Source organism: Asparagus officinalis, chromosome 10 (genome assembly GCF_001876935.1).
Source record: "Asparagus officinalis chromosome 10, Aspof.V1, whole genome shotgun sequence".
NCBI classification, from domain to species: domain Eukaryota; kingdom Viridiplantae; phylum Streptophyta; class Magnoliopsida; order Asparagales; family Asparagaceae; genus Asparagus; species Asparagus officinalis.
The window spans coordinates 22,489,800-22,503,725 of record NC_033803.1 but is presented as its reverse complement, the minus strand read 5'-3'; the positions used below and the strand labels follow the sequence as shown (position 1 = coordinate 22,503,725).

Below are 13,926 nucleotides of genomic sequence, written 5' to 3'. Positions count from 1 at the left end.
ATTCAACATATTCATTATTAACATAAGCTTCATCAAGTCATTCAAGATTCTCTTCAACATATTCATTCACAAATTGAATGCTATTAATTGGCGCACTGTCTTGTTCTTCACCTTAAGAGTCGTTGCTTCTTTCATCTTCTTCAATCTCTGCCCTCTTAAAGGCCTCATATTTTCATAAGGGGCTTCATTGTTCATAACATTTAACATTCCTCCGAATGATGATGCACTTAGATACTGAAAATTGAGTTCGCTCCATTCACACGAAGAAGAAATAAAATCGTCAGACTGAACTCCCAAATCTAACATGCGTGAGAATTCTCCTGGAGGTTTGAACATTTGGCATGAACTACATAGAAAACTTTTTAATAAACAATTATACCATTGGTTGTGACTTGCTCAAATTAAACATAATACTCATGTGATGATTATTTGAGATCTCAACTGCGAACGTTCTATCAAAAGTTATGAGCTTATTGCATATTATTTTTAGTAAGTACTCTCATGGATTAATTTTAACTCGGTGTAATTCCTTAATCAAGTCATAGTAACTACATGATTCTGAGATCATTAACGGAGTCGTTACCCCTCTCACCATAAGAGCAAGCAATAAAAACCTATACTGTTCAACCTATAAAAAAATTAGATTTTATCTTTAAATGCAAATAATTTAAAAAAGATTTATCAGGCTGTTGAATAAGAGAGAAAAACCCTAGATGCAAATAATCTCATAATTGTATAACTAAAATTTTGATCAAAAACCCTAAACCCCAAACTGAAAACCCTAAACCCTAGAAATGAGCATTCTATGCCCTAGAACTTTAATTCAATTAAAACAATCCACACACAAAGAATTTGAACCACTACAAAGGTAGTGATTGATATTAAATTTTAAACCCTAGATATTGAATTTTGATAAAAACCCTAGATTTGAATGTTGACGAAAAGAAAAAAGTCCTAGATTTTTAAATGTTAAAAGAGGAGAGAAGGAAGAGAAATTACCCTAGAGATCTTTTGCAAACTTTCTCGAGGAATTTCGGCCACAAAAATAGGGTTGGGAGACTCGGATTGGCGGATGAATGGGAGAGACCGTAGTTGGAGAGAAAAAATCGACTGAAGGAAGAGGGGAGGGGATCGATTGGTATATATATAAGGGGGCGGGACCCACCACAAATAGCCAGGGTTGGGACTCCGACTATTTGGTCCCTTAACCAATTCCCCATTTCGGAGCGAGGGGAAGATTCTGCCAAATGGTCGGGGTTAGTAACCATGACTAAAACAATTGAGTTGCTTAACCCCAACTTTTTAGCTATGCTAATCACGCAGAGCTTCTGATGGTAGGAAATAGTGGTCCTAATTAGTTGAAATTGCCAACCCCGACTAATTAGAATTTTTTTAAACCAACCTATTTTTTAGCCACGATGCAGACATTATGACCAAAAACTGGGTGGATTTCTATATAATAAAGATAGGACAGGGTCGAATTTTGAAATAAAGTGTAGATTGGGTCTATTTTGAAAATTTCCTTATTTGGCTACTTCTCCCACTCCCATCCCTAACTTCATCACTCCCATTCCCCTTCATCTCATTCTTCTGGGGTGCAGAGTTATCCTCAGCTAAGAGGAAAACCCAGATAACAGAGAAAGAAACTAGCATGATATAGTTTTTTTCCCCTCAAAATTCGAACTAGAAATTGATCTCAATGGCCTTATTCTCTCCATCTCCCCCTACTACTCTCTTCACCTTATCATCAAAAGCCCACCTCTCCACCAAAACCCAACTCACCCTTTTCCTCAGAAAGTCCCAATCTTTGGTTCTGTTGAGGTCTGCTGGAGATAATGGAGCTGGGTCTGTGGGCTCTGCTTCAGTAGTGGAGGAGAAATTGGAGAAGAAGGAAGAAGCCCAGAAGTCTAATTTGGGTCTAAAGGAAGAAGAAGAACAGGGTTTGGGGGCTAATGGGGTTTCTTTGAAGGGGGAGGCTTCTTCGTCGTTCAAGGATCCGAGATGGGTGAAGGGGAATTGGGATCTGAAGCAGTTTGAGAAGAATGGGAGCACTGATTGGGATGCTGTCATTGATGCTGGTTTGATTTCTTTAATCAACATTGCTTTTTTTTTTCTTCCAATTTCTCGGTTTTATTGTGTGATGAAGATGCTAATACATTTGGGTTTTCCCCCGGCTGAAGATTGCATATTGCAAATTTCCCCCCTTTTTTTAAATTAGGTCTAGTTGTTTTCTCTTGCTTCCATTTGTGACTGAACTTTTCTTTCCATAGTATCATTTAGATGTCATAGATTAGAGAACAATTATGAAGCAATTGTAGTTTATTTTAGCGTTAGTAAGGATTCATGCATCCATGTTCGTTTATGTTTTGCCTTAAGTTTCTATTTTGACTTGGGTTCCGTCGTACTGAGCTCATATTACGGTTGGATATGTATACAATTTGTGAAGGTCAATTGGCAAATCAATGTTACTCAGCAAGTTACATGTAACTGTTGAAATCTAATGTTTGTGCCATGAATTATGATGTATAGTTAGAAGAGTATACCTTGATCTTATGGCTGTCACATTGTTATAGAAGATTTAGCAAGTAACTTGGGTTGAAAAGCAAGATATTACCTTTTATCCTTTTCAGATTTGTTGAGAAATATCGGAGCTGATGCGATCATCATTGCGAGTTTTGTGCAAAATAGTTTCAAAATAGTTGCAACAGTCTCCCAAATAAAATTTCACCATTCAGATATGCTTAAATCTGCATTCAGTGTATACCATGCAAGAAGTCATGCAGAAAATCTATGATGCCCCAGTTAGAAACATAAGGAGCGTGCACGTTGTAATGTATACAAACACGTCTCTTAAAAGTGCCACATTAGTATCAAACTTGTGGTGAGATTATGTTTCCAGCATGCAACAAGGCTAGATGGAAAAACAAATTTAGCAAAGACAGCATTTGTGATTGAGTTCAAAAGATGAGTTTAATAATAACAAATCTGGGGTTATACATTCACAGAGGAGCCAAGTTCACAAAAATGCGAACAAACTAAGTTTTTAATTGATTGAAAAACGATGCTGTCCTGCTTAAGTTAACCGAAGGGGACTTTTAACTAGCTTTAACAATTGCGGAAAAGTGAGTTGCAGTATATTTTGTTCTGTACTACCATATAAATGCTTCTTAGTTATGATCTGCAATTTAAGCGATGGATGGAGATTGTGGGCTATTGGTAGGATATGTATAAAGTGGAGCTGTAGTCAAGAACAGCACCATGCTGCTATAAAAGATGCCAGAGTTATACTATGGATTCTTAGTAAGGCATTGGTCATTGATGGATCAATAATTGGCAGAGAGCAGATTTTATTTTGGATGATAGTTGCTTTTAGCAAAAATAAAAAGCTGCTAACCTCCTAATTTGGCATGAAAGGCTAATGCCCAAATTGAGAAATCTTTGCATCATATTCTGTGCAGGTCAAGTCATAGAGAGGCTGTTGATATCAATATTAGGTCCCCATTCAATGTTGAAAATGGCTCAAAAAATGTGACTGGTATATAAGAATGCAAGTTTCAATATTAAAAGCATACTCTGTAAGGAGTTGTCACCAAGCTGAGGAGCTTGCTTGAAATCCTTGTTACAACAAGAACAGGGTTCTTTGTAGATTCATCAACAAAAAGTTGATATTGAACACCAAGTGAAGATGCACTAGGAGATAGAGCTTAATGGTAGACCACAATTTGTATGTTCTAAGTGGTAATGATTTTGTTTTATACCGAGTTAAAAAGAGAAGACACATGATGGAAGAAATCAAACTGGTAGGTGGAAAGTACTGGAAAGAATCATCTCAAGCAGCAGTTTTGTGAACATTAATAGGCAAGTGTTAACCTGAAAGAGGATAACAACAAAATCATCATAGTAACCAATAATTAAGTTATAAAGCAAGACAATCAATACCTCAAGCTCTTAATCATTGTCGAAATGAGCATCCATTCATCTTTGTCCAACATTTCCTTGTCAATTACTATTTCTTATCATTCCATTTGACAGTTCTTTCTAATATGGAATATATGAAGGTTAATGTTTATGTTTGATTTTCCTTTTTTTAGTATATACAAAAGTCAAGTCTTCCAACTCTTATTAAGAAATTCATATTCTCGGCAGAGGCTAGGAGAAGGAAATGGCTGCAAGAAACTCCTGAAGCATCGAGTAACGATGAGCCTGTAGTCTTTGATTCATCAATAATACCCTGGTGGGCATGGATCAAAAGATATCATCTTCCTGAAGCTGAACTACTCAATGGTTGGCTTCTACATCTCATCTTATGTTGATTCTTATTGCATATGATGTTTAAAAATAAGAAATGTGAGAAGAGGCGGGGAAAAGACTATTATTTCATTTAATGGTTAATTGCACATAGACCCTCTGTAGTATTGCTGTTTTGAACTTCCTACCCTTATAGTTTCATTGTTGCAGATGGACTCCATGGGTGAAAACTGTGAAATTTGCTAGACCCTTTTCCCTCGGTGAAATTTTGGCATATATTTTCTCTAGGTGAAATTGATGAGTCTATCTGAGGGTAAGTCCAGGGGGTCTATCTGCAATGATGAAACTACAAGGATTCGAAACGATGATACTACAAGCAGTCTGTGCAATTAACCCTTCATTTATTTACACTAAATCCCGAAGAGAGAACTTTCTGCAATCTCCTAAAGAAAGTAGACCTCCAAATATCTCCTATGTAATTAGACCATAAGAGCTTAATAATTTCACCATCCATTTTTAACTTCGTACGACCTTATTCTTCTTGAACCTAATATGGTACTGAATATATGCAGGACGAGCTGCAATGATCGGTTTTTTCATGGCTTATTTTGTGGATAGCTTGACGGGCGTAGGACTTGTTGATCAAATGGGAAATTTCTTCTGCAAAACCCTACTTTTCATTGCTGTATCAGGAGTTCTGCTAATAAGAAAGAATGAGGATATTGAAACCCTGAAGAAGCTCCTCGACGAAACGACGTTCTATGATAAGCAGTGGCAAGCAACTTGGCAAGAAGATGACTCTACTGGTGCCAAGAAAAATAAAACCTAAACTTTGTTCACCTATGCTTCCATTTTCCTGCTTTTCTTTTGTAATGTTTTTCCTAGTGTTTCCTTTTGAGCAGATGCATCCAAATCTTCATTGAAGTGTGAAATTGTCCCTTAAGTTGTTATCCTTTGATGGTTTTGGAAAATGTGAGCTTGTTGCTTGTTTAGGAAGTTGGTGATGCCTGTCTAATTTAATTGGAGCTTGATACATATGAAGTACATTGAAGTTGGCCTAAATTGATTCCTTGTACCTGATATTGATCTTTACTTTTGTGTTATTGTACACCCTACCTCTTTCTCTGGGTAAATTTCACATAACCATCCTAAAGTTTGGCTATTTTGAGATACCACCCTAAACTTTGTAACCCAGGCTTTCAACAGTATTTTTTGGAAAACCCAAAATTTGACAACATTTTCAAAAAACTCCCATGAATTTTTGATGTTTCAGAAAATCGCCATTATGCTGTTAAGAGGGTATGTTGGAAAAAATGCAAATGTTTGGGGGTTTTGTGACAAGCCCCAAAGGCAATTTCAATTTCCACTGATATCACAATGCAATTTCAATACAAAGAACAAACATAAACGCCATCTACAGATCTACTTTCTGACTGTTTATTTTGATAAGTTCTGGGGATAAAAAGAAACAAATGGTATAACAAAGAAAATTCTTCTATTTCCTATCGTCTTAAGGAATTTGAATGGGGGAGCAAACGAATATTTGTTATTTTTGTTACCCTTCCCAACCTCTCAACATAGTGGCACGAGCAACTCGATTCACCCCCAACGTAAAAGCCCCCATCCTGAGACTGCAGTCATGAGACTGACACATTCCCTTAATATTCTTGAAAGCACTCCTCATATACTTTTGAAGCTCGGCGTTGACCTTCTCTTCATCCCACATGAACCCTTGGATATTCTATCAACATCAAGAAATTAGGAAACTTCATTTAGGGGAAACAAAAAAAAAAAAAAAACAAGAATCACGTAAAACAAAAGAAACAACACATATCAACTTCATGTTCTCATACCTGAACCCATTCAAAGTAACTAACAATCACACCACCGGCATTGGCATATATGTCGGGTAATATAACCACTCCTTTTTTAGATAGTATCTGCACCATAAATATTGAAAAATTATAAGAAGGTTCAACAATTTGATAAATATAGCTTCTGACATATATAGCGCTGATGGTACACCTCATCTGCTTCAGGATCAGTTGGATGATTGGCGGCTTCTATTATATATTTTGCCTTCACATCAGCAGCATTTTCCCTTTAGCAAAAGATAGAAACATCTCAAAGTTTTAGTAATATGTCAACCACATCACCGGTGAACAATTTTAACTAGAATTAAATCCTTGAATAAAAAATTATAGCTTAGCTTTCATCATTAAAGGAACATATGGGTAAAAATCAAGAGGAGATCAGATCTCAACGATACGATGTTTGGCTAAAACAAGTACATGAATATCATATGGAAAAAATAAGCTGAGAGACCTGAAAGCCAAATTCCTGGATCAACAAAGGAACTAAACATTTATTATTATCTAATGACAGGAAAAAGAAATGACCCGGCTATACAACACGAAATTTATGAGGTTACACCCTTCAATATAAACAATGAAATGTAGCAAATGGACCCTCTTTCTTAAAAAATGCACATTCTAACCAAAGTAGACAAAATAATAGAAAAGCTACCGACAAGATAAACACGTGCGATCTCTAATTAGTAAAATAGGCTAAAACGCCTTATTTCCTAAAGAAAATATACCTGTGAAGGACTCCACCCAATGCACAAGGCAAGAGAACATCACATTCATGCACGAGCAGTTCTTTTGGGTCGAAGGCATCTGAACCTCGGAAATCCTTCAACACACCGCCCCCAGATTTATGCTTAACTAACGCAGGAATATCTATGCCATTTGAATTCTTTATCGCACCTGACACATCTCCAATTGCGATAACTTTACCTCCTCTCTCGTGAATGAGTTGTGCAGCCCATGAACCCACATTTCCAAAGCCCTAAAGACATTCCAAAGAGCAAAGTTTTGAGTAGCACACCGGAATGCCCAAAAATGTATGACCTTACCTTTGCAATTAGGGTTAGTTGTGGATTGGTCCTGTGTACTATCACCCAATTGTGGATAAACCCATATAGTTCTATTGTTGCAAATATACCCCTAACCTAAGTGATTTTTTTAACTCCTTTACCCTTACAGAGAGAAGATTGTTTTTACAAAATAGACCTCCCGAGGTATAAGTTTAAAAAAAATCACTTAAGGGTCTATCAACAACAATAGAACTACGAAGGTTTTATCTGTAATTAGCCCTTTCAACTATGATGAGATATATTAATGATAAATATAGATAATTATTCTCAACAAAAGCAGGAGATAAATATAGTAGCCTATGATTGATATTTGTTAAGACTTAATATGAAGTTCTGAGTGCAAGTACTTATCTAGTGAAGGAATGATTGGGCATAAACCCATACAATATAAACCCATACAATAAGTTATGTACAACAAAACACAATCAACAAAAAGATTCACCTGAATCACAAATGTTAATCCTGAAATAGACTTTCCATACTCTGCCAATAGAGCCTCGGTCGCAAATACAACACCTCGTCCAGTAGCAGCATCTCTACCCAATGAACCACCAAGATCCTAGAAATAGACAATGAAAATGGGAAATAGTTGGCTCATATGTCTCAGCTTCAAAATTGAATCAAAGTTGGACATATATTTGCAAAGCTTCATTACTTACTATTGGCTTTCCTGTAACGACAGCTGGTGAGTAGCCATGGAATTTAGAATACTCATCTAAAATCCATGCCATAGTCTATCAAAAGCATTATGTAAGGAAAAAAACATAGCAAATGAAAATCAAGGAAAGAATAAATCATAGATGCACGGGTAGTACCTGTGCATTAGTTCCCATATCAGGAGCAGGAACATCAGTATGGATACCGATAAGGTCATGAATTTTCTGTGTAAAAATACGAGTAAGGCGTTCCAACTCACTGTTACTTAATTCACCAGGAGCACATCCAATCCCTCCTTTAGCCCCACCATATGGTATGTCTGCTACCGCTGTTTTCCAAGTCATCAGTTGAGCAAGAGCGTTTACTTCATCAGGGTCAACCTTCAAAAGCAATTACACAAATGCTTCAGAATCCAGCACTAGCAATATAAGCAATACAAGTTATATAAATACATATATACATCCATATATGCATATTTTCAAAGGTAGAGATCTATCAATATAGCAACTAAATAAAACAATTTCCATTCTCTCATTAAACCTCGGAAGACTAGGTGAGGGAGAGGGAAGAAAGTAAATTTCAACAGAAACTAGTTAATTGGTGCAGAAAACTTAGATGGTAAGAAGCATAAGAGTACATGAGCTACTTCCTAAAAGGAAAGTCATGATATCCAGACATGAATTAAAAGATTCGTACCTCTTCATACTTCTTACATAAACTTATATGGAAGTCCAAAGTGGATAGCAGTCATATGCAAACACTAACATACATAAAAATGATTGGTGATATGGATTGAAACATCCTGGTATCAGGGCCTGAGAACTAGGTGTTGGTAGGAGATATATCCTGGTAGTACATGCAGCCAAATCTTGATTCCAGGACCAAATTCAGATTCATATCCTTGTTTGATAATGAGCTAAAAGGTAAGTTCCCTTGTGCCTATAATAGACCAGTAGCTCCCTTGTTACATTAGCCTTACTTCCCTGAAGCCAAACTACACAATAAACAGCACCAAATTGTCCAAATCAATCCTGGGTTAAGTTCCTGTAAATACTAGGTTGTAAATACCTATACCTTGTACCTCTTAGCCACTAGGCCGAATTGAGCCAGCTGCTATATTGTTTCTATTCTAGTCTTTCATATTCCAGGGACAGAGAAATATACCAAGGTGCTAGTCATTTTCTCCCTATTAATAGCAAGATTATAGAAAATGCTAAGCACTGCCAGTGCCTAGACCCTTAAAAAAAACTGGTGGTGGAGGAGAGTTTGTTGAAGGTTGGTGGAAGTAGATTAGGTGTTCAGAGTTGACGGAAAAAGCTAGGGAGCTTGGGGGATGTGAAGGCGGAAACACAAGAAATCAGACCACGACTTAAAGCTTTACATTCCACATAATGGTCCATTTTTTTAAACTATGATCAATAAAGATAACTGGTTGTTGTGACATGTTTGAGATTAAAGGAAAAAAGCCTACGTGGACGCCTAGACCATTTTTTAAAACTATGATTAATAAAGATAACTGGTTGTTGTGACATGTTTGAGATTAAAGGAAAAAAGCAAAGTGTGCCTTAGGTGTTATAACAAAAATATTGTATCAAAATTAACAGATTTTAAAATTTTCTCCTCTAGATTAAATTTAACTCTTAAGTTAGTATTCCATTAAGTATTGATTTCAATATTTGCTAAGCTCTTGAAATCTTCTGTTGATGTAAATTCTAAACTTATTTCCAGGGCTGAAATTTTGAAGAACACAGTTTGCTTTTGAATTCTAACAAACTATAAATTACTGAAGAAATTTTGTAAGTGAAAACGCAAGTCAGATTGTTAATATTCACCGGCGCATGGTTAGAAGGAGGAAGAAAACACTGGACAAGGTAAAGTGCCATGCATCAACATTAACAAATTTTGGTCCTCTAGATCAAATTTGACCGTTAGATTAATATTCCATTAAATATTGATTTCATTACGACTAAGCTCTTGGAATCTTCTGTTGATGATGTAAATTCCTAAACTTATTTTGATGGCTGAAAATTTGAAGAGTTCATTTCACTTTTGACTTCTAAAACACTATAAATTATTTAAGAAATCATCTAAGTCAAAACTCAAGTCACATTATTAATATTCAAAGGCACAAGGTAACAAAGAAGAAGAAAACACTGGACAAGGTAAAATGTCATCTATGATAAAATTTCATGAAATCAGAAAGAGCAATAGCTTGTCCTTTCTTAGTTCAAGAAATAAGCATAAAGATACTAAATAAAAAAATAGATCATCTATATTTAAGTCCCATTAAAAACCTAATAGACTGCCTATATTAAATACTAAACAAGAATTAGAAGATATTTGCAAAGACATGAATAAAAACAAAGTGCAAACAAAAAATAGAAATGCCCACAACTAAAAACAAGAAAGAACAAGCAGCCAACAAAATAAACAACACTATGCTGCTAATAATTCTTTTTTTATTCATCTTTTGGGTAAATAGGTAAGAACATCTCTTAAATATGTAGAAGTAAAGCAAATATGTGTCACAAACGCCATCACATAACCCTTATGACCCTTATGGAGATAACATTTTCCTCTATCTATTCTATAATCTACTCAAGATATTGTTTTCAAGGGTTAAAAACAAAAGATATTGGGAAAATAGGCAACAAAATCTCTTAAATATGTAGAACTATAGCAAGTATGAATCACAAAGGCCATCAGTATGTCAACTTTGCATTATCTACTCAAGATATTGTTTTCAAGAGTCAAAAACCAAGTAGCAAATGATAAAAAATAGCCAAAGAACGGACACTAAAGATTCCAAATATGAAAAAAGACCTTGAGAGAATTTTTAAGTTAACATGACAATGAGAGAAATTTTAAGACCTTGAGAGATATTTTGGGTCCCTGTAGCAAAGCTCATAATAAAAAATTCCTCAGGGACCCAAAATATGGGACCAATAGGGGGAACAATTAAGGTGTCCCCCTCCTATTGGATAATGAGTTGGCCATTATTAATGATGGCCAACTCATTATCTAATAGGAGGGGGACACCTCACTTGTCTCCTCTATTGATCTCATATTTTGGGTCCATGTAGCAAAGTTCATAATAAAAAATTTCACAGGGACCCAAAATATAGGACCATTAGGGGAGACAATTGAGATGTCCTCCTCCTATTGGATAATGAGTTGGCCATCATTAATGATGGCCAACTCATTATCCAATAGAAGGTGGACACCTCACTTGTCCCCCTATTGACCTCATATTTTGGGTCCCTGTAGCAAAGCTCACTGCTTGAAAATACTTCAAGAAGTACATTAACAATCTCAATTATTCTGTAAATTTCAGCAACAATAATTCACATTGAACAGTTTTAATTAATGACATCATGGAGGGAGTTATAGTTAGCCAATAAGATTGATGCATATCTACAAAATTGAACAAAATTTTCAACATTGTCAAGAAAAGCTTTTAAACATGACTAGTTATTGCTACAATAAAACCCAAAATTCAATCAAAATTGACCAATTAATCACCAACTAATCATGAAGAAGAACCTCACCTCAGGATGATATCGGATCCCACCCTTCATGGGTCCACGGGCATTATCATGCTGAACCCGAAACCCGACAAAGGAAGCCAAACTCCCATCATCTTTTGGAATAGTACACTCCACCTACAATACAAAAACAACCCACAAAACAAAAATCAAAATTAAACAAAACCCAAATCCAAAAACATGAAATCAAAGAAACCCATCAAATATTGTCCACCTTAATCTCCCTAAAAGGGATCAAAAGGCTCTTCTCAAGCTTAGCATCAAGCCCAAGGATCCTTGCGGCCTTGCGAAAGTTTCTACTTGTGGCAACCAAAGAATTCATCACTAATTCAAAGAAATAAACAGAGGAGAGAGGAATTAAGATAGAAGATGATGACTCGGTGAAGGATTTAAGAAGAGGAGGTGGGTTTTTAAAGCAAATTCAGAGGGTAGAAAAGAACAGCTGTTTACTATTTATTCCTTTTTTTTCGGAAGTCAATGTCATAAGCGAGAGGATTATGAATGGGGTTGGATTTTAGTCTTTATTAATGGTTGAAAGAGGAGAATTGGGAATTGAAAAGGATGAATGTGATTTGTATTGAAATGGGAAGTAAATTTGAAAAGGGTTTGCTCGCTTGTTTCTGGGTTCGGTGGACTTCCGTTTACTTTTTATGAAGTTCTGGGGTTGTAGAATCTTTCTAATTTTTGAATATTGAAATTTACAAAATTATAATTTTAAAGCAGTTAATAAAAATTAAATATTCATAGTGGCTTTACAAACAAAAGAAAAACTTATTCCTCGTTAAATTGTTAACTGATAGTGAATTTGCCGACATGCAAATATTAAATATGTATCTTATTATCTGAACATAGGGCTGGGCGTGGGCCGGGCCGGTTCGGGTCCATGACCTCGCCCCCCGACTTCAAGTCCGGGCCGGGTCTGACCCGAGTTCGTGCATATTTCTCTGATCATGGGTCTAGGCCTACGACCCGCCTAGGGGTGAGCCGGGTTGGACCCAGCCCACAACCCACAGGTCGTGGGCCAACCCGTGGGTTTTAACATTTTTTTAATTTATAAAGTATATTAATTTTATTTTTAATCTATTAAGTCATTAGTTAGTGGCTTGATTTTATTTGAGTTTTCGAGAGTGTTTGAGATTCCGAGGGATATTATCAGTCGTACCAAGCATATAGCTGGATATCGTTTGAACTTTGGTTGGGTCATGGATGAGTTCGGTGGAAATCTCTACTTTGTGCTTGTTCCAGATGACTATGTCGAGATGTGGCGATTGGAGATGTGCCTTGTTAGCTCTTCTTCGATGGGTGGAGGATCGCTTTCTCGACTGTTGAAGAAGAGTGAGAGAAGGACTAATCATTTATGTGATACAAGTACAACTCATTGTTTTCTTCCTTATTATTTGTAAGAGTTTGTGTAAGGATCAGAGGCGCCGCTGAACCGGTTCTTCCAGTTCCGCAGAACAGGGCCCCCCACTTGGGGGGCCCCTCACTTGGGGGACCCCCCAAATCGCGCAATTAAATCGGGGGTTAAAATATAAACTTGCATCAATGTTCCTCGAGTTCCCATTCTCGTCCTCATCGCTGGCCCTCGAAGACGTCCTTTCTGCTTCCCCATCGCCCTTTCCGCTTCCGCAATTAAATCAATTTAGGGTTTTATCTTTTTTCTTTTTCTTCCATTTTTCGCTCATAGATCAGTGACTGGCGTCTTTCGCCTCTTTTTAGCAAAAACAACAAACAAATAAAAAAAAAGCTTTTGCTTGCCTCCTCCTCCTCGTCGTCGTCGTCGTTAAGTTTTGGAGTCGGGCATAGTATCATAGATCGGAGCTCATCAAATTAGGAGTCGGGCGACGTTAGTGGGGTTTTATGGTGTTATTTGGTTTGTGAAGATGCAACGACTAGATCTCATCAAATTAGGGCGAAATTCGACTTCCCTCTTGTAGAAAAGATCCAACTGCTCAGCACCTCATCAAGAATTAAAGATTCTTCAATTTCTTATAGAAAAGCTTCATTCTCCTCTTTTGATGTTGAGGCAGTGAGATATTAGGTAATATGTATATATATCCACAATTTCAATTTATCTCCCTTTTAATTATTTTAATTTATTTTATCAAATTTTAATTATTTTTTTTGAAACAAGTAGAAGGTTTTCCATCAAGATTGCAGAAGCTAGACCATCTGTACGTGGTGCCCTTCCTGCCACTAGTGTTGCTCCAGATCTTAGTGGTAAGCTCGTTCTCTTGTTATTTGTGGTTAATTCAATTTTATCAGAAAATGCTTAAACATTTTGGCTAAATAGCTTTTTAGTTGATGGGGGTAGTATTAAATCGTTTTTTTGAATCTAGTATTATAAAATTAAATCAATTATTAGTTTCTTCTTAAGATTGATTAAGAGGCCCCGATTGAAATTTAGAACCGGGCCCCCAAATTGTCAGGCCTCTAGTAAGGATAGTTAGAAGTCAGTAGTTAAGCTTTGGTTAGTTTACTAATTTTAGTTGCTTATGTCAAAGATTAAATTTTCGGGTCGGGCCGGGCCGGGTCAAC

General features: G+C 36.4%; 2 protein-coding genes across 2 annotated transcripts; one reads left to right on the top strand and one right to left on the bottom strand.

Moving 5' to 3' along the window:
• LOC109825628 (light-harvesting complex-like protein 3 isotype 1, chloroplastic) lies at positions 1,557-5,328 on the top strand. The gene is made up of 3 exons (XM_020392488.1): positions 1,557-2,078; positions 4,147-4,284; positions 4,821-5,328. Exons 1-3 carry the CDS (start codon positions 1,700-1,702, stop codon positions 5,075-5,077), a joined length of 774 nt encoding a protein of 257 aa, XP_020248077.1. The 5' UTR covers positions 1,557-1,699; the 3' UTR covers positions 5,078-5,328.
• LOC109826055 (glutamate dehydrogenase 2, mitochondrial) lies at positions 5,569-12,014 on the bottom strand. The gene is made up of 9 exons (XM_020393007.1): positions 11,603-12,014; positions 11,392-11,505; positions 8,002-8,223; positions 7,846-7,920; positions 7,629-7,745; positions 6,848-7,098; positions 6,274-6,349; positions 6,102-6,188; positions 5,569-5,989 (listed from the first exon to the last, which is right to left on the bottom strand). Exons 1-9 carry the CDS (start codon positions 11,708-11,710, stop codon positions 5,804-5,806), a joined length of 1,236 nt encoding a protein of 411 aa, XP_020248596.1. The 5' UTR covers positions 11,711-12,014; the 3' UTR covers positions 5,569-5,803.